This window comes from Rana temporaria, chromosome 2 (genome assembly GCF_905171775.1).
Source record: "Rana temporaria chromosome 2, aRanTem1.1, whole genome shotgun sequence".
Classification (NCBI taxonomy): Eukaryota; Metazoa; Chordata; class Amphibia; order Anura; family Ranidae; genus Rana; species Rana temporaria.
This window is the reverse complement of record NC_053490.1, coordinates 29225571-29253411: the sequence shown is the minus strand read 5'-3', so window position 1 is coordinate 29253411 and position 27841 is coordinate 29225571. Positions and strand designations below refer to the sequence as shown.

At 44.0% G+C, this 27841-nt stretch overlaps 1 protein-coding gene across 1 annotated transcript in view; it reads left to right on the top strand.

Moving 5' to 3' along the window:
* ACER3 (alkaline ceramidase 3) overlaps window positions 1-27841 on the top strand; it is a 107293-nt gene that overhangs the window by 60386 nt on the left and 19066 nt on the right. The window contains exons 3-8 of the mRNA XM_040339993.1: window positions 3016-3068; window positions 5899-5951; window positions 9000-9081; window positions 15654-15689; window positions 20579-20637; window positions 25409-25510. Coding sequence (XP_040195927.1) covers window positions 3016-3068; window positions 5899-5951; window positions 9000-9081; window positions 15654-15689; window positions 20579-20637; window positions 25409-25510 — 385 coding nt within the window. The remainder of the gene's footprint in view (window positions 1-3015; window positions 3069-5898; window positions 5952-8999; window positions 9082-15653; window positions 15690-20578; window positions 20638-25408; window positions 25511-27841) is intronic.

Sequence of the window (27841 nt, the reverse complement as noted above, 5' to 3'; positions counted from 1 at the left end):
GCAACGTGGCTCCCAAACAAAATTGGCGTCCTTTTTTTCCCACAAATAGAGCTTTCTTTTGGTGGTATTTGATCACCTCTGCGGTTTTTAGTTTTTGCGCTATATACAAAAAGAAAGCGATAATTTTGAAAAAAAAAATATTTTTGGATTTTTGCTATAATAAATATCCCCCAAAAATATCTAAAAAAAATTATTTTTTTTCCTCAGTTTAGGCCGATACGTATTCTTCTACCTATTTTCCGTAAAAAAAAAATCGCAATAAGCGTTTGATTGGTTTGCGCAAAAGTTATAGCGTTTACAAAATGGGGGGTAGTTTTATGGCATTTTTATTAATTTTTTACTAGTAATGGCGGCGATCAGCGTTTTTTTTTTTCGGTACTGCGACATTATGGCGGACACTTTTGACACATTTTTGGGACCATTGGTATTTTTATAGCGATCGGTGCTATAAAAAAGCATTGATTACTATAAAAATGCCACTGGCAGGGAAGGGGTTAACACTAGGGGGCGGGGAAGGGGTTAACACTAGGGTGCCGGGAAGGGGTTAAGTATGTTCCCTGGGTGTGTTCTAACTGTAGGGGGGGTGGACTGACTAAAGGAAATTACTGATCGCTGTTCATACATTGTATGAACAGAAGATCAGCATTTCTCCCCTGACAGGACCGGGAGCAGTGTGTTTACACACACAGCTCCCGTCCCCCGCTCTGTAACGAGAAATCGCGGGTGCCCGGCGGTGATCGCGACTGCCGGGCACGCACACGGGAGTCAGGAGCATGGCTGCTTCGCCTGCCGACGTAGAGCTACGGGCTCTCGCGCAGGAGAGCCGACCTGCCGCCGTAAAAACTGTGGCGGCTGGTCGGCAACCAGTTAATTGAACACTATGAAGTTAGAAGCTGTTCATCCGATCCCCCATAGGGGAGAGCGGAGAAAAGACAGGGCGGTCCCTGCACAGTGTGCGGGGACCGCCCTGTCAGCCGCCGGCTCAGCGGGGATATACGGAGCGATCCCCGCTGAGCTTACGGACACACGGAGGCGGTTCATTACTGATCCGCCCCGTGTGAAAGGGCCCTAAAGTAATCTACTTCCTTAGGAGTAGATTGTGGTCAATACGGAAATAGGATTAATACATACTGTACGTGTCTAGGGGGGTTGAGTGGTGCAGATGCAATCACTTTGCCCAATCGGGGAGAAGACGAACACTAACAAAACCAGACAGAATTTCAAGTCAGAGTAAACTTCAATGCAATAATTGTACCTATACGTAAGCCAATAATAAGGCTTACCTATAGATACTGTAAATATCTCCTAAACTTGCACCGTTTAGGAGATATTTACTGTACATACAGCTGGTGATATCCAGTGGCGGCTGGTGCTCCAAATTTTTGCCGGGGCGCAAACAAACTGAAAAAAAAAACCCATCAAACGCAGCTAATGTGCCCCATCAAATGCTGCCAGTGTGCCCATCAATTGCCGCTACTGTGCCCCATCAAATGCTGCCAGTGTGCCCATCAATTGCCACTACTGTGCCCCATCAAATGCTGCCAGTGTGCCCAACAATTGCCGCTACTGTGCCCCATTAAATGCTGCCAGTGTGCCCATCAATTGCCGCTACTGTGCCCCATCAAATGCTGCCTGCACTTATATGTCTCCTGCGGCGGTCTCCTGCACGTCCTCCGTGTCTTTTTCTGTCCTCTCTCAGGCGTCCAATCCAAGCGCCCAACATTTCAGCCAATCAGGTGACCGGTGACAGACCCGGCAACCTGATTGGCTGAGAGGCGGATGTACTGATATAATGTATATTGGAGTCCGGTTAGATAACTTTTAGTCATCATACTAATACCTAAATATCAATTATGTTCTTCCGCAGCAACACACCAGGCTCTCCAGAGAGTGCATTTAATTGACTTCCAATACAGAATAAAGTCCAAATTCCACAGATGATACAAATCCAACAGAGTAATTCAAAGTCCCATCTGACTAGATCAGCTCTAGACCTGTGCCATACCCAGAGAATACACAGAGAATATTCTGATCACTTCTAGACATGTGCCATATTCATACATTGTGACAAGATTGATCTCCAAAATTATATTCCCTATCCACTGAATAGCTGAGCAATTTGATTGGCCGTCTTTGATCTACATCCTGACTTTCAGAGTGACAGATAATAACCCCAACCAAATGTTTCTCATGAATGAATACCCCCTCAAGTCTAATTACCATTAATAATAAATACTTCATAATGTATGTAAACAATATAACCTTTGAGGTTAACGGGCCATACCTCACACACACACCTAGGTAGTCTTGCATAAGATTAACACATCTAAGGGTCTTCAGCTGTCCCTTTGATATGTTAGAATTCAGCTGGCTTGGACAGTTCAACTGAATTCCTGGTCAATATGGTAATGCAATACAATATATTGTGCCATACATACCTACACACATATATATTAATATTACAACAGCGGATTCAGTGTTGGCAAAGCAAATTCCTTCGCTTTGCGAACACACAGCTGAGTGAACAGCCAATGTTCACCTTTTTGGGTGCCTATTAGAGCCTATGGTTCTAATCGGGTGCTTCCAAAAAAACACCCCCCGCCGGTGTATTTCAGGTGCCCTGTGCCCGAAAAAGGGGCCGGACACCTGAATAGGGGGTGTCGGCAGCGACCATAGACTATGGTAATCGAGCGGTGCAGGAGAGAGGGGGCGGCGCTCCAGCGCCCTTTATAGATGCACCGCCACTGGTGACACCACAGTCGCATGCACTCTGAAGGCTTTGTTCCAAGTTAAGTTTCACATAATCTGCTAGTATGCAATGCATTGCCTTGCCTTGCAGTTTAGAAAAAAATAAATCAAAAATTGCCGGCAGTTTACTACCTGTTTATTTATTTATTTGTTTTTTTCGACAATTTTCCTCTGCCGCGGGCTTTATTTGTTTGACATGACACTGTATTCCCAGCATTGCATTACTGGATGCCCTAACCATTCCCTCTTTATTTTCTTTTGTTTCAGCTGTGGGATTGGGATCCTGGTTCTTCCACATGACACTGCAATATGAAATGCAGGTAACTTTTAAAGGAAACCAATAAGATTAGCTCCCTTCTGTCATAGTGAAGGTTTCTATGCCGGAGGGTTTCGGGGCTCTCTCGTGACCCCATTTAATTGCTTAGAGCTCAAGTGTTCTTTTGCTCCGGTGATCCTCTAGATCTTGGTACCGGTGTCTGTAGTGTTGATCCAAGCACACTGTGTAATACTAAGTTTAGAGATGTCGCACTCCTAACTGCCCATGTACAAGGTATGGATGGAAAGCGGTCTCGGTCTAGGCTCCTCCCAGGCCACTACTACTAACACGTTTCGTCTCACCCACAGGGCTTAGTTATAGAGCCCTGATGACTAAAGCCTAATACACGCTATTAGTTTATATGATTGTAAAGGCAGAAGGTTTTTTTTATCTTAATGCATTCTATGCGATGTTGCAGGGATGTCTCGGCTGCCCAGGACTCTCTTTCCTCATTGGCTGAGACAGCACCACAGCGCCATTGGCTCCTGCTACTGTGAATCAAAGCCAGTCAGCCAATGAGGAGAGAAAGGGGGAAGGCCCAGGCCGTGGCTCTGTGTTTGCATGGACACGGGGAGCTGTGGCTCGGCTCGGGTGCCCCCATAGCAAGCTGCTTGCTGTGAGGGCACTCAACAGAAGGGAGGGGCCAGGAGCATCAAAGTGGGACCCGAGAAGAGGAGGATTGGGGCTGCTCTGTGCAAAATCATTACACAGAGCAGGTAAGCATGTTTGTTATTTTAACCAAAACAAATTTGCCTTACAATTTTTTTAGCAAGCCTGCTGGGTTGAACGAAAACACATTATGTACTAACTATGAAATGTTAGTACAGCGATCTCCCCCCACTGAACTATTGTTTTCTGACAGGGGGGTGGTCACTCCCCTGCCAGATTAGAGCGCTGATCGGCAGACCTTTTTCGGTCATGCCCCTTCAACAGAAGCCGGCCAGTCCCCTATTTTGTAGACGCTATAACTTTTGTGCAAACCAATCAATAAACGCTTATTGCGATTTATTTGTTTTGATTTTTTTTTACGAAAAATATGTAGAAGAATACGTATCGGCCTAAACTGTGGAGAAAAAAGTTTTTTTTATATATATATTTTTGGGGGATATTTATTACAGCAAAAAGTAAAATATATTGAATTTTATTCTAAATTTTCGCTTTTTTTTTTTTTGTTTGTATCGCGAAAAAATAAAAACCGCAGAGGTGATCAAATGCCCCCAAAATTAAGCTCCATTTGTGGGAAAAAAAGGACGCAAATTTTGTTTGGGAGCCACGTCGCACGCCTGCGCAATTGTCCATTAAAGCGACGCAGTGCCGAATCGCAAAAAGTGGCCTGGTCTTCAACCACCAAAATGGTCCAGTGCTTAAGCGGTTAAAGGATATTAACCACTTCAGCCCCGGACCATTTTGCTGGTCAATGACCGGGCCACTTTTTGCGATTCGGCACTGCGTCGCTTTAACTGACAATTGCGCGGTCGTGTGACGTGGCTCCCAAATAAAATTGGCGTCCTTTTTTTTCCCACAAATGGAGCTTTCTTTTGCTGATATTTGATCACCTTTGCGGTTTTAATTTTTTGCGCTATAAACAAAAATAGAGCGCTAATTATGAAAAAAAATGAATATTTTTTACTTTTTGCTGTAATAAAAATATAAAAAATATATATTTTTCCTCAGTTTAGGCTGATACGTATTCTTCTACATATTTTTCGTAAAAAAAATCGCATAAAGCGTTTATTGATTGGTTTGCGCAAAAGTTATAGCGTCTACAAAATAGGGAGTATTTTTATCAATATTTTTTTTATTTATTTTTTACCATTAATGGCGGCGATCAGCGATTTTTTTTTTTTATATCGGTACTGCGACCTTATGGCGGACACTTTTGACACATTTTTGGGACCATTGGCATTTTTATAACGATCAGTGCTATAAATATGCACTGATTACTATAAAAATGCCACTGGCAGGGAAGGGGTTAACACTAGGGGGCGGGGAAGGAGTTAAGCATGTTCCCTGGGTGTGTTCTAACTGTAGGGGGGGTGACCTCACTAGGGGAAATGACTGATCGCTATTCATACATTGTATGAACAGAAGATCAGCATTTCTCCCCCTGACAGGACCGGGAGCTGTGTGTTTACAGCGCACGCGCCCCTATTGGCTGCATGGCGAGATTACGTATAGCTACGTGATCTCGCGCAGCCGAGCCAACCTGCCGCCGTATAACTTAGGCGGCTGGTCAGCAAGTAGTTAAAGGCAGATTTTTTTTTTTTTTTCTTGTTTAAAAATAAAAAAACATGTTTTACTTGCCAGCTTTGTGTAGTGGTTTTGCAGAACCCTGATCCTCCTCTTCTTGGGTTCCCTTTTCAGTGCTCCTGGCCCCTCCCTTCTGCCTTGTGCCCCAGAGCGAGCAATCACTGCTGTGTCCATTCACACATGCAGTGCAGCTTGGCCCCACCCCTGCTATCTCCTCATTGGCTCGCTGGCTGTGATTGACAATAGCGAGAGCCAATGGCTAGCACTGCTGTCTCAGCCAATGAGGAGGAAGATACCTGGGAGAGCTGTGATAGTCGTGCACATTGCTGGATCAGGTAAATATTGGGGGGGGGGGGGGGGGGAGGGTGTTTACCTTCATGCATAGGATAGGGATGACGGCCCTCCAGTGTGCAGCTTCAAAAATGTGCCAATAGAAACTCGCATATACCCATCCTGACTGGTGACTTTCGGTTAAGCATAGTCCCTAGGGTTAGCCCACAGGTCCCCGGCAGGGAGCATGCATGTCTAGGAGGATCCTATTGTGTAACAATGGTTGTGTTTGTTTCTTTTTTCCTTCTTTTTAGCTGCTGGATGAATTGCCCATGCTATACAGCTGTAGTGTCTTTGTCTACTGCCTGTAAGTAACTTTTTTTCCTTTTTTTGTTCTTTAAAGCTGAGCTCCAGACAGATGGCTAAATATACAAACAATACAGATTTATAAACTGTTGCACAAGAGAAAAAAAAAATGTATTTCCGATCGTCCAGTCTTGTGATTCAGACATCCATGCCAGATGGCACAGTCAGGTTGGCATACTTAACTACAGTAAAGCTAGCCATACCGCTGCATGGAAAAAAAATTAAACCTGGACTAATTTCCCCATGCAAATATTTAGTGATTGTAAAATGTCATACTTGCCTGCTCTGTGCAAAGGGTTTTGCACAGAGCGGCCCTGATCCTCCTTTTCTGGGGTCCCCCGGTGGCGCTCCTCAAGGATCTCAAGGTGGCCCAATCGTTCTTATGTATTGGCTGCAGTATACCGCTTTTTCAGTTTGTTAGTTTTATTCCACACTGAAATATCACTTCTTGCCTTGACACTTTCTATAATGCATATATGGAAAATGGCCACATTTTCAGCCGCATAGTGCAAAATGTGTTGGTAGGACATACTGGGCAGATTTTGAAACGCACACACGGCACCTCTGAAGTCCAGATGTGAATGAGGCCTGAAGATAACCGGCACTCCACATGTGAGAAGTCTCCGCTAATGGATCATGTTGGAATGATCAACTGCTAGATATGCTCCTGCACTGCCATCTAGTGGCCACTTTTAGGTTTGTTAGTTTATAAAACCATGAATATGCTCTATATCGGGGGTCTCCAAATTTTCCTACACAAAGGGGCAGTTTACTGTCTATCAGACTTTAGGGGGCCGGACTGTGCCCAGTGGGTGTAAATCATGCCTCATCTTTGTTATTAGGAGAAGAAATAATGCCCCGTCTGTGTCAGTGGTAGGAATAGTGCCCCGTCGGTGTCAGTGGGAGGAATAGTGCCCCGTCGGTGTCAGTGGGAGGAAAAGTGCCCCGTCGGTGTCAGTGGGAGGAATAGTGCCCTGTTGGTGTCAGTGGGAGGAATAGTGCCCTGTTGGTGTCAGTGGGAGGAATAGTGCCCCGTTGGTGTCAGTGGGAGGAATAGTGCCCCGTTGGTGTCAGTGGGAGGAATAGTGCCCCGTTGGTGTCAGTGGGAGGAATAGTGCCCCGTTGGTGTCAGTGGGAGGAATAGTGCCCCGTTGGTGTCAGTGGGAGGAATAGTGCCCCGTTGGTGTCAGTGGGAGGAATAGTGCTCCATCGGTGTCAGTGGTAGGAATAGTGTCCCGTCGGTGTCAGTGGGAGGAATAGTGCCCTGTCGGTGTCAGTGGGAGGGATTATGCCCCGTCAGTGGCGGGAATTGTGTCCCATCATTGGTGTCGGTGGCAGGATTAGTGCCCCATCATTGGTGTCGGTGGCAGGATTAGTGCCCCATCATTGGTGTCGGTGGCAGGATTAGTGCCCCATCATTGGTGTCGGTGGCAGGATTAGTGCCCCATCATTGGTGTCGGTGGCAGGATTAGTGCCCCATCATTGGTGTCGGTGGCAGGATTAGTGCCCCCCGTCATTGATGTCAGTGGGAGGAATAATGCAGACATCACCTGGTGTGTTTGTTTTTTTTCAGCCAGTGCTCGACTTTCTTGTAAAAGAAATCCTAGTGGCTAATTAGCCCCTGGATTGCTTTTACAAGCAGCGGGAGGAGACCTGAGTGTTCTGCCAGAGTTTCTGACCATAGAGCTATTTGGAGACCGGAGCGGCTCCGATCATCTCTATGGTATAGGAAACGGGAAGCTATGAGCATTTAATCGCTTCCAGTTTCGCAGTCGTATACAAACCCTTATGCCGCGTACACACTACCGTTTTTCTGGTTGTAAAAAATTACGTTTTTTTTATGTCAAAACGATCGTGTGTGGGCTCCAGAGCATTTTTCACGATGTAAAAAATGGGCATTAAAATTTTTGAACATGTTCTAATTTTTCACAACGTTTTTACGTAAAAAATGATCGTGTGTGGGCTTTAACGACGTGAAAAAACCTGCGCATGCTCAGAAGCAACTTATGAGACGGGAGCGCTCGTTCTGGTAAAACGGAATGGAGTAAGCACATTCATCACGCTGTAACAGACTGAAAAGCGCAAATCGTCTTTTACTAACACGGAATCAGCTAAAGCAGCCCAGAGGGTGGCGCCATCCGAAAGGAACTTCCCCTTTATAGTGCCGTTGTACATCCGTTTTAATGATCAGGTTGAAAAAAAACGTAGTTTTTTCTAGTCCCTTAAAAACGTCATTTTTTACAACCCGAAAAACGGTCGTGTGTACGTGGCATTAGTGCTTTGAAAAAAGTTTTTAGGGGCAGAGGAGGGATCTGGGGCCTAATTGGTCAAATGTTGCAGCCATTGTTCTTGGTAATTGCATTCTCACAATAAAATAATATAATAAACAATAAATAAATAAAAAAAGTGATTAAAGAAAATAAATAAAAATTAAGTGTTTAGGGATGTGGTGGTGTTGGGGCTTTTTTTTTTTTTTTTTTTTTTTTAATGCCATAATGCAGGAAATACATTATGGGCTCTTTCACACGGAGCGGATCCGTATTGATCCGCTCGGTTAGCCCGTTTGGCTCAGCGGGGATTCCTCCGTTAATCCCCGCTGAGCTGTCGGCGGACAGGGCGGTCCCCGCACACAGTGCAGAGACCGCCCTGTCTCTCCTCCGCTCTGCCCTATGGGGAATCGGATGAATACGGACCGTGTCCGTATTCATCCGATCCGTTCCGCCGGACGGAAGGAAAAAAAAAGGGTTTTCTTCCGTCCGCAAAAGCGGTTCTTTGCGGACGCGGATGGTTGCGGACGTTAGCGGATGCATCATCCGCTAATGTCTGCAATCCCATAGGGATACATTACAAGTCCGTAAACGGAGTGTGAAAGGGCGTGTGAAAGGGCCCTAAGGTAAAAAATGTTTTGCTGTCTGGCGCAATAGCTTTCATTTTCATAACAAGGAGGTCCTTTTACTTCATAGAATTTATTTGACAATGCTGATTTGCTCTGTTGATGTCAAGTGTAATTTTTAAGAAGTCGACGTTAATGACACTTTTTTTGTTGCAGATATGAATGTTTCAAGGGCAGAAATTCATATAATTACGTGTTGCTATTTCTGTTAGGACTTTTCAGTTTAACAGTAACAATAGTAAGTGATTTTTCTTTTTGTTTTATCGTTTTGAGAAATTCAATATGCTGTGTGTCACTTTGTCTCAATAACTGAATGTGAAACATAAAGAAGTAAATGGCAGAAAAAGTGGTGCATTAAGTCTGTCCAAACCAGAACTATATATATATATATATATATATATATATATATATATATATATATATATATATATATATATATATATATATATATATATATATATATATATATATATATATATATATATATATATTAGTTCTGGTTTGGACAGACTTAATGCACCACTTTTTCTGCCATTTACTTCTTTATATATATTATAATATATATATTATAATATTATAGAGAATATATATATAATAAATATATATATAAATTAATATAGATTATATATATATTATTTTTTTTTTTTTTTTTATTTACTTACTGTTGGCTGACTCGCTACCTCTGCTGTGAGTTTGCTTCAAACTTCAACTACTCTTTTAGTAAAAATAATACTCTCTCTAAAGTTAGTCCTTCAGTTCTCCTCCCGCTAGATTGAAGTCATGTCCCCGTATTCTCAGTGCAGTCTTGGCATCTTCCTGAAAATGCGGCCCTCCTGAACCTCATCACAGGAGGGTTCCGTCCTATTCCTCCTTACTTTCTTTCCTCCAGACTGTACATATCAAAAGAGACAGCAGGATCTTAATATGTTTTATCCCTTAGACTTTTTTAAGTGAGGTCATCAGAGCTTGACACCATATTCTAAATGAAGTCTAACTAAAGATCTATATAGAGATATCGGGACCTCCTTGCTCCTGCTGGTGATCCCTATAGTGGTAACTAAAGAGCCATATAAGGGTATCGGGACCTCCTTCCTCCTGCTGGTGATAACTAATGATCTATATAGATGAATCGGGAACTCCTTCCTCCTTCTTTTGACCCCTATAGTAGTAACTAAAGATCTAAATAGAGGAATCAGGACCTCCTTCCTCCTGCTGTTATCTATCGTGATAACTAATGATCTATATAGAGGAATCGGGAACTCCTTCCTCCTGCTGGTGATCCCTATAGTGGTAACTAATGATCTATATAGAGGAATCTATATAGAGGAATCGGGACCTCCTTCCTCCTGCTGGTGATCCCTCTAGTGGTAACTAATGATAGAGGAATCAGGATCTCCTTCCTCCTGCTGGTATCTATCGTGATAACTAATGATCTATATAGAGGAATCGGGATCTCCTTCCTCCTGCTGGTGATCCCTCTAGTGGTAACTAATGATCTATATAGAGGAATCAGGATCTCCTTCCTCCTGCTGGTGATCCCTCTAGTGATAACTAATGATCTATATAGAGGAATCAGGACCTCCTTCCTCCTGCTGGTGATCCCTCTAGTGGTAACTAATGATCTATATAGAGGAATCGGGATCTCCTTCCTCCTGCTGGTATCTATCGTGATAACTAATGATCTATATAGAGGAATCGGGAGCTCCTTCCTCCTGCTGGTGATCCCTATAGTGGTAACTAATGATCTATATAGAGGAATCTATATAGAGGAATCGGGACCTCCTTCCTCCTGCTGGTGATCCCTCTAGTGGTAACTAATGATAGAGGAATCAGGATCTCCTTCCTCCTGCTGGTATCTATCGTGATAACTAATGATCTATATAGAGGAATCGGGATCTCCTTCCTCCTGCTGGTGATCCCTCTAGTGGTAACTAATGATCTATATAGAGGAATCAGGATCTCCTTCCTCCTGCTGGTGATCCCTCTAGTGGTAACTAATGATCTATATAGAGGAATCAGGACCTCCTTCCTCCTGCTGGTGATCCCTCTAGTGGTAACTAATGATCTATATAGAGGAATCGGGATCTCCTTCCTCCTGCTGGTATCTATCGTGATAACTAATGATCTATATAGAGGAATCAGGATCTCCTTCCTCCTGCTGGTATCTATCGTGATAACTAATGATCTATATAGAGGAATCGGGATCTCCTTCCTCCTGCTGGTATCTATCGTGATAACTAATGATCTATATAGAGGAATCAGGATCTCCTTCCTCCTGCTGGTATCTATCGTGATAACTAATGATCTATATAGAGGAATCAGGATCTCCTTCCTCCTGCTGGTGATCCCTCTATTATTATTATTATACAGGATTTATATAGCGCCAACAGTTTACGCAGCGCTTTACAACATCAGGGAAGACATTATAGTTACAATACAATTTAATACAGGAATGATCAGAGGGCCCTGCTCGTTAGAGCTCACAATCTAGAAGGGAGGGTGAAGTGGATCAGAGGGTAGTAGATGTGGGGGGTGATCAGGTGGGCAAAGTTAAAATACAGTTGTTAGGTGTGGGTAGGATAGGCTTCTCTGAAGAGGAGGGTTTTCAGGGATCCTCGAAAAGCTAAAAGAGAAGGAGATAGACGGATAGTTTGGGGTAAGGAGTTCCATAGGCTTGGAGAGGCTCTGGAAAAGTCCTGTAGACGAGCATGGGAGGAGGTGATGAGAGAGCTAGAGAGCAGGAGGTCTTGAGAAGAACGAAGAGAGCGATTAGGTTGGTATTTGGAGACTAGGTCAGTGATGTAGCAGGGGGCAGAATTGTGGATGGCTTTGAAGGTCATAGTTAGTATTTTGAATTTAATTCGTTGGGCAAGCGGAAGCCAGTGGAGGGATTGACATAGAGGAGTAGCAGAGACAGAGCGGTTGGTAAGGTGGATAAGTCTGGCTGCAGCATTCATGATGGATTGAAGGGGGGTTAGAGTATGCAGCGGTAAGCCAATGAGAAGGGAATTGCAGTAATCAAGGCGAGAGATGACCAGGGAGTGAATTAAGAGCTTAGTGGCGTCATTGGTTAGAAAGGGGCGTATTTTGGAGATGTTGCGGAGGTTGAGGCGGCAAGATTTGGACAGTGATTGAACATGAGGCTTAAAGGACAGTTCAGAGTCCAGGACTACTCCTAGGACCTTGACATGTGGGGATGGGCTGATAGTTGTGCCATCAATTTTGACAGAGAGATCAGGGGAAGAGGCACGTGGGGGAGGGAAAATGATAAGTTCGGTTTTGGATAGGTTGAGTTTGAGGAAGTGACGTGACATCCAAAGTGATATATCTGATAGTAAATTAGTGATACGTGAGGAAAATTAAGGAGTGAGTTGAGGGGCAGAGAAATAGATTTGAGTGTCATCAGCGTAAAGATGGTATTGGAAGCCGTGGGAGGCTATCAGCTGACCCAGGGAGGAGGTGTAGATTGAAAATAGGAGGGGTCCAAGAACAGAACCTTGGGGGACCCCAACAGAGAATGGTAGAGGAGAGGAGGAAGTAGAGTTGTAAGTAACGCTGAAGGTGCGGTTGGATAAGTAGGTAGAGAACCAGCGAAGAGTAAAGTCACAGAGACCAAAGGTGTGGAGTTTTTTGAGGAGGAGTGGGTGGTCAACAGTGTCGAAGGCGGCAGAGAGGTCCAGGAGTAGGAGCACAGAATAGTGTCCTTTAGTTTTGGCCGTTAGTATATCGTTTGTTAGTTTTAGGAGAGCAGTTTCAGTGGAATGTTGTGGACGAAATCCAGACTGAAGTGGATCAAGAAGGTTATTGTCGGCAAGGTGTATGCTCAGTTGGTTGTAGACTAGACGTTCAAGGAGTTTGGATAAAAAGGGGAGCAAGGAGATGGGGCGTAGGTTGTCTAGATTGGATGGGTCCAGTGAGGGCTTTTTAAGTATGGGGCTGACTAGTGCATGTTTCAAAGAGTTAGGGAAGATGCCAGAAGAGAGGGAGAGATTGAAGATGTGGGTAAGAGAGTGTAGAATAGAGCAAGAGGGTGAACGTAGCATTTGTGAGGGAACAGGATCTAGAGCGCAGGTGGTAAGATGGACATTAGTTAGTAATTTAGCGACCTCCTCTGTAGTGGTGGGGTTGAACGAGAGAAGTAGTGACTGTACCTGTGTGCATGAGGTGTGAGGTGTGGAGGATGTCTGAACAGTAGAGATCTCCTTGCGAATTGTATCAATCTTCTGTTTGAAGTGATTGGCAATCTCCTGGGCGTTGATTGAGTTAGTGGGTGGAGGCAATGGAGGACGAAGGAGGGAGTTGAAGGTAGAGAAGAGTTGACGGGGACGGGATGATAAGTTTTTAATGAGGGTGATGAAATAGGTCTGTTTGGCAGCGAGGAGGCTGGAATTGTATTTTTGGAGGGCAGATTTATACTGGACGAAGTCTTCCTGGGACTTAGTCTTGCGCCACTGGCGCTCGAGAGCACGGTTGTGTTTTTTCAGACTTCTAGTATCATCAGTTTGCCAGGGTTGAAGGGGGCGGGGCCTTATTCTGCGTGTAGCGAGAGGGGCCAGTATGTCCAGTGATGCTAGAAGTGAAGTGTTGTAGACAGAAGTAGCTAGGTCAGTGCAGGACAGGGGTGCAATTTTGTCATAGAGGTGGTCAGTTGCAGAGTGTAGAAGAGAAGGGTTGATATGCTGAAGGTTTCTACGAGTGACTGTTAGGTATTTGGAGGGAGAGGAGACGGAGGAGAGGGAGAGCGTGAAATTAATAAGGTGGTGATCAGAGAGGGGGTAAGGATCGATGGAGAGGTTGCATGGAGTGCATAGGTGGGAAAAGACAAGGTCAAGGGTATTGCCTTCAGAGTGAGTAGGAGCATGTATCCATTGCTTCAGGTCAAAAGAGGAGGTTAGACTGAGGCCTCGTACACACGACAGAGATTCTCGGCAGAATTCACCGAGAAACTCGGTCAAAACCCGGATTCTGCCGAGAATCTCTGTCGTCTGTACAGTTTTGGCTCGATGGAGCCGCCGAGGAACTCGACGAGAAAATAGAGAACATGTTCTCTATTTTCTCGTTGTCCTCGTTCTTCTATGGGAGAAGCCGGCCGGCCGAGCTCCTCGGCGGCTTCATCCCAAAACTCGACGAGGAACTCGACGTGCCAAGCACGTCGAGTTCCTCTGTCGTGTGTACGGGGCCTGAGAAGTTTGGAAGTTGCAGGAGTGTTAGCATTTGTAGGAATGTTGAAGTCGCCAAGAATGATTGTGGGGATTTCAGAAGAGAGAAAGTAGGGTAGCCAGGCAGAGAAGTCATCAAGAAAGGAGGATACTGGACCGGGGGGGCGGTAGATCACAGCTATCCTTAGAGAAACTGGGGAGAAGAGACGAACGCAATGCGCCTCAAATGAGGAGAGTGACAGAGAGGGAGGTGGGTGAAGTACCTGAAAGGTGCTATGTGGGGCTAAAAGGATTCCAACACCCCCTCCTTTGCGTCCACTGAGTCTGGGGGAGTGAGTCCAAAGAAGACCACCGTGGGATAGAGCAGCAGAAGACGCAGTGTCGGATTCGTGGAGCCAGGTTTCAGTAATGGCGAGTAGATTAAATGAGTTTGCGATAAAGAGATCGTGGAGGGACGTGAGTTTGTTACAGATGGAGCGAGCGTTCAAAATGGTGCAGGAGAAAGGGAGTCTGGTCATGGGAAGAAGAGAAATGGGAACCAGATTGTGTGCATTGCGGCTGCACCCAGAGCGTGTAGGGTAATGGGTGCGTTGAGCACGGTTTGATGAAGGAGGCCCAGGGTTTGGGGAGATATCACCAGAGGATAGGAGAAGCAGGAGGGTGAGGGAGGTAATGTGGGAATGCGATTTATAGGAGTGGACCTGCCCCAGTGATTTGGAGCATTGGGCGTTTGACTTTAGAATTAGCATGAGTTGGTGAGTGCAGTAATAAGGAGAGGACAGAAGTGAGGGTGATATATAGAGGGTGTAGGGTGGACCAGAGGGGTGACTGGAAGAAAGTTTGAGGATAGAAGACACAACTGTCAGAAGGAGTGGTAGAGAGTGCATTTTCGAAGGGGAGGAATGTGAATTTCAAAAAAAAAAAAAAAAAAAATTTATACCTGTATCATAAACAGCAAACTAAAGATTTGTTTTGCTTTGTGCAATCGCAGAAGTGCTGAGGCCGAAGTGCTTCCACTTATAGAAAAGCCCCACTTGAAGAATAGCCCCAGATGCAAGGAGCCCCCTGCATATGCTTCCCCCCAAAAGGAAGCTTACATTTATACTGCTGGATATAGGGGGTGGGTGCTTTCAATTAACTAATCAGGAGGCAATAAGGTATGCTGTTCAACAGGGCAGAATTCTTAGTTCAGAAACAGAACAGCAAGAGGACAATAAAATTAATGGCCCATGATTTGGGTAAGCCAAGGAAGATAATAAAACATTGTAAGGTGGACAGGGCTACAGAGGGTTAAGCAAAGATTACATGCCAGTATTATCAAATGGACATAAGCAATGCAGACAGCAATGATTCAATTCTAGGTGGATGTCAGTCAGCTGCAAACACATACCAGCAATTTAGACTATGGGGAATTAAACACGTTCAGTTTTCAATTCTGGGTGGATGTCAGTCAGCTGCAAACACATACCTGTGAAGAGAGAGTCTAGTGGTAACTAATGATCTATATAGAAGAATCAGGACCTCATTTGATCCCTCTTGTGATGCACCCCAGAATTCTGTTTACATTCCCTACTGCAAATCAGACTATGTAGGGATGGGTACAGGGTTGTTTGCTCCACTGATAATAATTTGTAATTTTTCTTCTTCTCAGGTCTACTTAAAATGGAAGGAACCGGTATTCCACCAGGTACATTAGCTGCATGTTTTGGACTCTTTATGTTGTTTTTGTGTTGCTACATTTATGGATCAGAAGATTTCTCAAACTTCAAAACTGGGATATTGTTTTAGAAATGGTGCAGGAACCCTTTTTAGGGACTGTATATGTGTTCTTGCCCATGTAAGAACTGCTTTTCTGTACATGGTAGACAATGGGAATACAAAATTAAATCTGTGCTTGGTGTCCAAAACTGTGAAATAACGGATCAAAAAATAAAGAATAGCTCAAATCGACCCAACAAGACCAGCAGCACTCATTAATAGAAGGATACATCTATCATGCACTTAAAAAAATAAAATAATAATATTGTCGTGCTGTCCCTCTAGCCCTGGTTCACAGCGGTGCGGCTTTGAAATTGCGCTACTTCAGCGTGACTTTAAAGTCGCAATTTGCACTATCGATTTCATTGTGGCTTTCCACTTAATTTAACAAAAGTCTATGCAAATCGTAATGAAATCCATTAAAAATAGCGCAGGGACCTTTTTCGACATGAGTCGCAGCGATATGAACAGTTTAATTGCCGACAATGGGGTGCAACTTGCCATGCGACTTGGAACTGTCAAATCGCATGATAAGTCGCACCGGTGTGAGTCGGGGCTTTAATGATTTTTTTACGGTCTATTATAGTGCAAAAGGTACAAATATCCATAAACACAATCGTATATAAAATGTGAAAATATATATATTGGGCCAGATTCAGATACAATGGCGTATCTTTTGGCCGGCGTAGCGTATCCCATTTGCACTACGCCGACGTAACATAGTGAGGCAAGTACAGTATTCACAAAGCACTTGCTCCCTAAGTTACGTCGGCGTAGCGAAAATGGGCCGGCGTAAGCCCGCCTAATTCAAAGTAGGCTGGTAGGGGGCGTGTTGTATTGAAATTAATCGTGACCCCATGTAAATGAAGCGCCGATCGTACGGCACATGCGCACGCATGCACAGTATCACGTCGAATTTACTCCCTAAGATACGCCGGCTCAATGCCTGTGACGTGAACATAACCTACGCACAGCCCCATTCACGTACTAATTACGTAAACAACGTAAAAAGATACGCTTGTATGGTTATAAGGAGACCATGTGTATATTGTTGTATGTTGTTGTACGAGGGTTAATTTATAAATGTAAGAATGTGTTTTTTTTTATGTTGTAAAGTCTTTGTCTTTGTTTAAAAAATTATTAATACAAATTTTATAACAAGAAAAAAAAAGATACGCTTGTTCCGACGTCCATACTTTGCATTACATACGCCTCATATAGCAGGGGTAACTTTACACCGGACGTAAGCCTTACGTAAACGGCGTAGCGGGCGCAAGTACGTTTGTGAATCGGCGTATCTAGGTCATTTGCATATTCAATGCGTAAATCTACGGAAGTGCCCCTTGCGGCCAGCATAAATATGCACCCAAGATACGACGGCGTAGGAGACTTACGTCGGTCGTATATCTTGGCCAAATTTAAGCGTATCTGGTTTCCAGAATACGCTTAAAGATACGCCGTCGTAAGTCCAAATGTGCGCCGTCGTATCTGGAGATATGCCGTCGTAGGTCCTTTCTGAATCTGCCCCATTTATATATATATATATATATATATATATATATATATATATATATATATATATTGTGTGAAAGGAGTGCTCAAAAACAATGTGACTAAATTAGGTCAGTTTAAGCCAGTATAATCCTCAGTGGTAAGGTGTTTCTTTCTTCACCACATTAAAACACATAACCGCTTACCAAGGACCCATAATATAAGAGGTCTAAATGTTCTTGATAATGGCATTATAACAGGCAGCAGGGATTTGGCTCTTCTCACACATGGACGCGGATCAGATCAAGCCGAATATTATTGCACCGAAGAGGGAAAACTCCATATAATCCGTGTAATAAAGTATGAACTTTTTTTATTAAGAACAAAAGAGAGGTACTCACAAAATATGGAAAGACATGACAAGTGAGCATTATGACTTTACCAGTGAGGCTCTCCCTACACGTTTCGTCACAACTAACGTCATCAAGGTCTTACTTTCCCGGTTGTGGGATGGCGGCTAATAGGAAATCCTCCCTCTTGACATTCTTATAAACTATGTGCCATTCTTCACTTCATCATATATGATAGCATTTCTTACAAATATCACAATAGAAGAAGCTTCTATACAGAGTTGATTTAGCTGTATAAATGTGACAGTATCACAATTGTCTGTTATCCTGTAAGTACAGCACTTGCGAAATGGCTGAGGTCCTGTTGGAAGTACGATTTTAAAGTTTGTTAAGCCAAAATCTATTTCCTTTTTCTACTTTGATTGGAGAAGTGTTAAAACCCCCAGAGGCGTTGCTAGGGGGGTACGGGGGGTGCAGCCCGCACCAGCAGGGGGCTATGAGATGTAAAGGGGTCCAGTGATGCAGGGTGCTGTGTAATGTAAAGGGGTGCAGAGGGCTGTGTAGTGTAAAAGGGTCCAGAGGTGCAGGGGGCTATGTGATGTGAAGGGGTGCAGAGGTGCAGGCGGCTGTGTAATGTAAAAGGGGTGCAGTGATGCAGGGTGTTGTGTAATGTAAAAGGGTCCAGAGATGCAGGGTGCTATGAGATGTCAAGGGGTCCAGTGATGCAGGGTGCTGTGTAATGTAAAGGGGTCCAGGGGTGCAGGGTGCTGTGTAATGTAAAGGGGTCCAGAGGTGCAGAGTGCTGTGTAATGTAAAGAGGTCCAGAGGTGCAGAGTGCTGTGTAATGTAAAGAGGTCCAGAGGTGCAGGGTGCTGTGTAATGTAAAGGGGTCCAGAGGTGCTGTGTAATGTGTAATGTAAAGGGGTCCAGTGATGCAGGGTGCTGTGTAATGTAAAGGGGTCCAGAGGTGCAGGGGGCTATGTGGTGTAAAGTGGTGCAGGGTGCTGTGTAATGTAAGGGGGCCCATAGGTGTAGGGTGCTGTGTAATGTAAAAGGGTCCAGAGGTGAAGGGGGCTGTGAGATGTAAAGGGGTCCAGTGATGCAGGGGGCTGTGTAATGTAAAGGGGTCCAGTGATGCAGGGGGCTGTGTAATGTAAAGGGGTCCAGTGATGCAGGGGGCTGTGCAATGTAAAGTGGTCCAGAGGTGCAGTTGTGGAGATGGGTACACAGTAGTAACAAAAAGATATTGAAGGATGCAGAGGTATGCAGGGGGCACAGTGGGGTGTTTTTACATTTTAACGTGGGGGGGGTGCCAGATATTGGATCCGCCCCGGGTGCCAAATGCTCTAGGTACGCCCCTGGCCTATAGGCTCCTGAGATGTGAATTCCGGTCCTGGAGAAAGAGAGGTGGGGGGAGGGGACAAAGAAAAATGGAGAGAAAGAAGAAGGGATAGAACGAACAAGAAAGATGGATAGGGAGAGAGAGAAAAGGGGAAGAAAGGAGAACAGAGAGCAAACAGTAGGGTTAAAAATATTTGAAAAATGTTATTGGAGGGGGTGTGGGGGGGGGGGGTGACACCATATTTTACCGCACCAGGTGACACCAACCCTAGTGACGCCACTGAAAACCCCTGTCATGTTTTTGTTTTTTTGCTGTCAATGTCCCTGTTAAGGAGACCCCCCCCCTTTATTTGTCCTGATGACCATTGTCTCTGACACTGCTATATCCAAAATTAAAGATAATTTTGGTTTTCTACACACTTTAAATTCTAATAACATAAAAGGCAACAGGGAATGGGCTTGTCTGCCATGCAGCCAGGGACGGGGAATCAGGATTTATAGGACTTGTAATAACATTTTATTTAGAAACAAATTCCCTGTGTAGAAAATGACTATTGGCCTCTAATGTAAAAAAATAAAAATGGTTGATGCTAGTCTTGATTTCATCAGACCTTCATTATAATTGAGATACTTTAGTTCCGGCTGCTGCAGTAAGATGGACCTGTGATCACTTAGGAAGGAGCAAGCTTGGCCAGAAGCTGAGCCCTGAGATTGGGAGGACCCGGCGGTGCTGGAAAGTGGAAGACATTTAGTACATATGGAGTGTTTAATAGCAGTGCGGGGAGCAGAGAGCCCCTGTGGTGTGCTCAGCACAGCTGATAGCTGGGGTACAACAATGGCCCCCGCTCTCCAGCTGAGCGCCTGACCTTTTCTACATACGCTTGCTCTGTTCCTGATAAAGCTGAAGGGTGGAGGATTCTGGGAAATCTCTCTTGGCGCATTACTTGTCCACATCTGGTTCCCATTGCAAGAGCTGACAGGATCCCTCTCCACAGCTTAGATGGCAATCTTTAAAAAAATAAAAATCCATCAACTTTTATAGCTGCTTCAAAATGTAACCCTTTAACACTAACCATGTGAAATTATAGAAAACAAAATATGCTCACTTCTTCATTCTAAGCCATGTCTCTGGTCTCTAGTGAAGGGATAGGCTGCATTCTCAGTGATGTCACTGGTCTCTAGTGAAGGGATAGGCTGCCTTCTCAGTGATGTCACTGGTCTCTATGGATAGGCTGCATTTTCAGTGATGGCACTGGTCTCTAGTGAATGGATAGGCTGCCCTTTCAGTGATGTCACTGGTCTCTTGTGAAGGGTCAGGGTACATTCTCAGTGATGTCACTGGTCAGGGTACATTCTCAGTGATGTCACTGGTCTCTAGTGAATGGATTGGCTGCCTTCTCAGTGATGTTACCGGTCTCTAGTGAAGGGATAGGCTGCCTTCTCAGTGATGTCACTGGTCTCTAGTGAAGGGATTGGCTGCCTTCTCAGTGATGTCACTGGTCTCTAGTGAAGGGATAGGGTACATTCTCAGTGATGTCACTGGTCTCTAGTGAAGGGATAGGCTGCAGTGCCCAGCATAACTTCTATTGCATCAGGAGCCTCTGCTAACTGTATGTCTGTTTTTTCCCACTCCTAGGTCATGTACGGCTTTCTGGTGTTCTTGCTGGTCCTCCGATCTGTGTATATAGTTACCTGGTACGTCTGCAAGATTCTGAAAGAAAGAAAAATGTCTCTAGTTATATTGGGCCAATTAGTGGAGTAATATGATGGGGCCTTTTTTTTTATTTATTTTTTCCAGTAGCGGGGCATTTGATCGCTTTGACAGATTCCTGGATACAGAGGAAAATGGTTCCTGTAAAGAATCTTTTTTTTTTCATTTAGAGTTCTTGGTGCAATACCTGACTTTACCTCCAGGTGGTGCAGGTGAAATCTGTTTTAGTGTATGGTCCTTATTTTTATTTTATTTTTATAAGCAACATAAGGGTGGGACTGGACGCCGGCACTTCTACATGGAATTGGGGCTTTTCTTCTTTTTTCTTTTTTTTTTTTTTTTCCTGTTTTATAAAACGTTTAAATCTTTTGGAGCTTAAAGCTGAAATTGTATTTTATTTTTACAGCTCACTTCTAACAAAGGGTGTTCTTTGGCCTGCTGGCTGCTGCTTACTGTAAGGCTGCTTTCACACTGCTCAGGTGCAAAAACACAGTAAATTCATACGCATTTAGGGCCAGATTCTCGTACATCCGCGTATCTTTGCGCGGGCGTAACGTATCCGATTTACATTACGCCTCCGCAACTTAGACGAGCAAGTGCTGTATTCTCAAAGCACTTGCTCCGTAAGTTGTGGCGTAGCGTAAAGCGGCCGGCGTAAGCCCACCTAATTCAAATTTGGAACAGGGGGGCGTGTGTTATGTAAAATAACCATGACCCGATGTGATTGACGTTTTTCACGAACGGCGCATGCGCCGTCCGTGGAAATCTCCCAGTGTGCATTGCTCCTAATACACCGCGAAGGACGTATTGGTTTTGACCTGAACGTAAATTACGTCCAGCCCCATTCACGGACGAGTTACGCAAACGACGTAAAATTTTCGAATTTCGTCGCGGGAACGACGGCCATACTTAACATTGGTACGCCGCACTTGCGCCACCATATAGCAGGGGTAACTTTACGCTGGGAAAAGCCTAACGTAAACGGCGTAACTGTACTGCGTCGGCCGTTCGTGAATTTGCGTATCTAGCTGATTTACATATTTTGATGCGTAAATCAGCGTACACGCCCCTAGCGGCCAGCGTAAATATGCAGTTACGATCCGACGACGTAAGAGACTTACGCCTGTCGGATCTAATAGAAATCTATGCGTAACTGATTCTAAGAATCAGGCGCATAGATACGACGGCACAACTCAGAGATACGACGGCGTATCTGGAGATACGCCGTCGTATCTCCACTGAGAATCTGGCCCTGTGGCTTTTTTTCTGGTTGCCTGACATCGGCATGCCCCTGTGAAGAAACATTGACATGGGACTTAAAAACCACAACAGTTTAAGTGCTTTCAATGGGAAGGTACGTTGTGAAGACTGGTGTGAAGAGTTCCATAGTATTTAATGGTCATGCATTTTTCTAAAAAAAATTTTTGGTAACGCCAAAAACAGAAGAAAAACTGATCGGTGTGAAAGCAACCTTAAAATCGTCTATTTGGTGATGCCTGATCCCCCGACAGCTGTGAACTTTTGGCTCTGCTTGGGTGAAGAGCAGCAGAGGCAACCGTGAAAGTCTTCCCTCCACCCTTCATTACCAAAACTCTTGTGTTTTCACAGAATGCAACAAGTTCTGTGAATGGAGGAGGGGATCCTGTCATTTACCCACCTCTTCTCCATTCAGAGAACTTATTGCATTTTGTGAAAACAAAACCAAATTTTATTAATTGAGAGGGGAGGACAGGCATCAGGAGGCCTTTGCGGTTGCTGCTGTAACCCTTAACCCATGCAGTGCTGGAAGGATCTGGAATTTTTAAAGGGGTTGTAAACCCTTGTTTTTTTTGTTTTGTTTTTTCACCTTAATGCATCCTATGCATTAAGGTAAAAAAACTTCTGACACTGATCGTTTTACTCACCTGTGCCCGTTCATTCCCATGGCGGAGACGCGCTCTAGCTCTCTGCCTGGTGGCTCTCGGCTCTTGATTGGATAGATTGATAGCAGTGCAGCCATTGGCTCCCGCTGCTGTCAATCAAATCCAATGACGCAGGGCCGAGTCAGGCATTCTGTGTCTATAGACGCAAATGCTGGAGTCGGGAGCGAGCCCGCAGGGTAACCCCCTGGGAGAGCGCTTCTCCTAGGGGGGTTTACCGATGCAAGGAGGAGCCGCGAGCACCGCCGGGGGACCCCAGAAGAGGAGGATCGGAGTCACTCTGTGCAAAACAAACTGCACAGTGGAGGTAAGTAGAACAGGTTTGTTATTTTTTTTGAAAAAAATGAGGGTTTATAAACCCTTTTAATTGGAGGATTTTTACAGTAAGCAGCCACCAGCAAGGACATAAGACACCTTTCATTAGAGGTAAGTTATGTGACTGAAGCTGTACACCAATTCTTCTTCTTTTTTTTTTTTGTTTAACTAAACTTAAAATGGATGTCACAATGTAGAGAATAATATTTTCTATCATCTGTGCCCAGTCTTGCCACACAGAGTTATTCCAGCTTTGAGCAATCCTCTTTTATTGTTCAGTGAAAATTAACAGACTTCCAGATAAAAACCTGTCTAAATAAAAAGTCCTTTCCTCTCTCCTTGCTTCGAGTGACAGGGTTTTTACATATATTGTGCACTAGCTTGGACACATGCACATTCCTGGATGTTTATCATAGTATGGGGGGTGATCCACAGTTCATTGTGAGAGGTAATGTATGTCACTCGAAGCAAGGGGACCGAAAGGACTTTTTATTTTAGACAGGTTTTTATCTGGAAGTCTGTTAATTGTGACATCCACTTTAATCTTTAACCATTTCAGCTCCAGGAAGATTTACCCCTTACCTGACCAGGTAATTTTTTGCGATACGGCACTGCGTTACTTTAACTGACAATTGCGCGGTCGTACGACGCTGTACACAAATAAAATTGACATCTTTTTTTTTTCTCCACGAAAATAGAGCTTTCTTTTGGTGGTATTTGGTGGTATACCTTAAACAGAAAAATAAAAAATAAAATATATAATTTTTTTTTTACTTTCTGCTGTAAAACGCATCCAATAAAAAAACATTTTCTTTGTAAATTTAGGCCAATATGTATTCTGCTACATATTTTTGGTAGAAAAACAAAATCCCAATAAGCGTGCATCTATTGATTTATAGCGTCTACAAACGATGGGATATTTTTATTTTTCATTACGGACTAAGACGCCATTAAAGTGCGTGTAAAGGCAGGCATCCCAATACTTTTGGTAATCTAGTGTATCTGCTGAAGCTGGTGCAAATTTTTTTTTACAGGCAGCGGCTATTGGTCAAAGTTTTTTTTTTTTTTAATCTGGGAGTAACTTTTATAGCTTTATTCCATTTTTAGTACTTCTAAGCAGAGGAGGTGACTTGGGGCAGACTTGATTGCGACAACTTCAAGACTTCCAATTTCAATGACAAATAACCATTTATTACCGTTATGTACTCCCAGCCTATATCTTTTTATAGCTTAACCACTTAAGACCCGGACCTTTAGGCAGCTAAAGGACCCGGCCAGTTTTTGCGAATTCGGCACTGCGCCGCTTTAACTGACAATTGCGCGGTCGTGCGACGTGGCTCCCAAACAAAATTGGCGTCCTTTTTTTCCCACAAATAGAGCTTTCTTTTGGTGGTATTTGATCACCTCTGCGGTTTTTATTTTTTGCGCTATAAACAAAAATAGAGCGACAATTTTGAAAAAAAATCAATATTTTTAACTTTTTTGCTATAATAAATATCCCCCAAAAACATATAAAAAAAATGTTTTCCTTAGTTTAGGCCGATACGTATTCTTCTACCTATTTTTGGTAAAAAAAAAATCGCAATAAGCGTTTATCGATTGGTTTGGGCAAAATTTATAGAGTTTACAAAATAGGGGATAGTTTTATTGCATTTTTATAAAAAAATTTTTTTTACTACTAATGGCGGCGACCACTGTTTTTTTCCGTGACTGCGACATTATGGCGGACACTTCCGACAATTTTGACACATTAAAAATGCATTGTTTACTGTGAAAGTGCCAATTGCAGTTTGGGAGTTAACCACAAGGGGACGCTGAATGGGTTAAGTGTGACCTCATTTGTGTTTCTAACTGTAGGGGGGTGTGGCTGTAGGTGTGACGTCATTGATTGTGGTTCCCTATATTAGGGAACACACGATCGATGACGGCGCCATAGTGAAGAACGGGGAAGCTGTGTTTACACACAGCTCTCCCCGTTCTTCAGCTCCAGGGACCGATCGCCGGACTCCAGCGGCGATCGGGTCCACGGCTGGGCACTTAAAGAGGACGTACAGGTACGTGCTTGTACCCAGCTGTGCCATTCTACCGACGTAAATGTGCAGGAGGCGGTCCTTAAGTGGTTAAAGGGTTACTAAACCCTCTTTTTATTTTTCTCGTTAAATAAGCAGGACTCTGCCCCTCGGCGCCCACGTCATTGAATTTGATTGACAGCAGCGGGAGCCAATTGCTGCTCTGCTATTAATGTATCCAATTGGGACACTGGTGTGCTTTTCCCCGGGGCGAGAAAGACAGGGTCAGCTTAGTAAAACAGGGGGTATGGGGAGGATGCAGCATGAGAGAAGGTTTTTCACCCTAATGCATAGAATGCATTGAGGTGAAACCCAGGAGGGTTTACAACCCCTTTAAGGTTTATGATGGCGGTACAGATCAGTGTAGTACTGGTGGCACTTCTGTTTGGAAATGATTTGTCATACGCTGCCATTTACTTTTTAATAATGCATGCTGATTCTTTTTTTTTCAGGGTGTATCCCTGGCTCCGGGGTTTGGCTTACACCTCACTAGGAGTGTTTTTTATAGGATTTGTACTCTGGAACATTGACAACATCTTCTGTGACACTTGGAGGTAAGTTTTTACATTTAAAGACATTTTAAATTCAGGATCTTGCTTTTAATCCCTGTGCAGGCGGCAAAAACGTTCCAGCAGTGGCAAGAATCCTGGTGGATTGCTGCGGCTGCATTTACAGATGGATGTGGATAGTTGTGGCCGCTGAGCCTGCGCAATGCAGTGAGAGAATGACCGTGATGTCCGGCGAGGAACAATCTCCGATCATAATATCATGCAGCGGACTGTAAACGGTTGCCGGTGTTGTGTCCAGACAGCATTTATTCGAGATCTCCAATTACTGATGGTTTAAAGTGGAGTTCCACCCATAAATATAACATTACACAGTAGTTTTAAAAAAATGTCATTAGTCCTTTACGGAAATTTTTTTTTTTTTAGATGCCTTCAAAGTGTTGTTGCTAGGCAGAATAGTTAATCTTCCCACTTCCTGCACCTAGGTGCTTAATGCTTCCTAACCTACACGGCACAGACTCCTGGGAATGTAGTGGGTGTAACTTTCCAGGAGTCTGTGCACTCCCCAGTCTCAAAGAATCATGTGACTTGGACAGCACAGGTGCTGAAACCTGATCTGTCACTGCTTGTGCAGCACTGAGCATGTGCTAGATCTGCAAGGCTGAAATCCAGGAAGTCCTACAGTCTGGCTTCATGATGCCCACACTTAAGATGGCCCCAGTCAATTTATTTTTTATAAAGTGTCTAAATGCTGTAACAACCTAACAAAACGGACCTTAGTTTACAGACTAACTTTACTAGAATACATTAAGCTTGTGTATTACAGGGGTATTTATATTTAAAAAGTGAAATTGTGGCCGGAACTCCGCTTTAACCACTTCAGCCCCAGAGGGATTTACCTCCTTCCTGACCAGGCCATTTTTTTTTTGCGATACGGCACTGCGTCTCTTTAACTGACAATTGCGCGGTCGTGCGACACTGTACCCCAAAAAAAATGCCGTCCCTTTTCCCCACAAATAGAGCTATTTGATCACCTTTGCGGTTTTTATTTTTTGCGCTATAAACAAAAAAAAATGTTTTCTTATAGTGCAGGAAGTAATTGTTCAATAGGTGTGGTGAATCGCTGTGAGTGTTACAGCAGCTTTTTGCACTTTGCCATTTAGAATTTTTTTGCCGCTGATTGTCGCACCAAGAAAGACTGACCCTTGTGAAAAAAAAAGCAATGTTTTTTAACTTTTTGCTATAATAAATATCACCAAAAAAGATATGAAAAAACAAAAAAATGTCCTCAGTTTGGACCGATACGTATTTTTCTTCATATTTTTGGTAAAAAAAAATCACAATAAGTGTATATTGATTGATTTTGCGCACAATTTATAGCATCTACAAAATAGGGAATTGATTTATGGCAATTTTTTTACCATTTTTTTTTACTAGTAGTTTACTAGTGATCTGCAATTTTTTTTTTTTTTTTTTTTTTTATCAAGATTGCGGCAGACAGATCGGACACATTTGACACTATTTTGGCTCTATTTTGGGACCATTGATGTTGCAACAGCCATCAGAGCTAAAAAGAGCCACTGATTACTGTATAAATATCACTGGCAGTGAAAGGGTTAACACTAGGGGGCGATCAAGGGGTTAGATGTGTTCCCTAATGTGTGTTTTTAACTGTGGGGGGAAGGGACTGACTAGAGGAGGAGTGATTGCTGCTCCTAAGTACTAGGAACAGATGATTGGCTCCTACGTCACGCAGCGGGCGCGTGCCCCCTGTACTCAAAGCGCCTGCCGTACAGCTACGGCGATTCGCGCAGGAGTGCCATACTGCCGCTGTCAAACGGTAAGTGGTTAAACAAACCAGAAGTGAGGTGGTTGGAGTTGGCCAATTTGACAGAACACCAATCCAGGCTTCTTTACAGATCCCAACAATAATGTCCAGATCCGCCCAGTTTCCTGACTGGCTCAGGGCGAATCCAAGGACTGAGCGTTCCGTGATCTTTGATCACTCAGCTCTCAGTGTTATGCCAATTGTGGACAGCTGTAGCCATCTAGGGGGTATGTAGGGTTTTATTTATTTTTGTTTTGTTTTTATTTTTGTTTTTTATTATATATCCCACACTCTTAACCACTTGAGATCCACGCTGTAGACGAAAGACGTCCACAGCGCGGCATCCAAAGTGCCGGGTAGACGTCCCTGTACGTCCTGTTGTTTACATTCCCTGTGCGCGCCGCAGGGTGCGCGCAGTGGGGAAACCCTGTGCCCGGCGCATCGCTGGGAAGCCGATGCGTGTGCCTGGCGGCCACGATGTTCGCCAGGTTCCCGCGATCGGCGGTGACAGTAGGGACGTGGAGCTCTGTGTGTAAACACAGAGCTCCGCA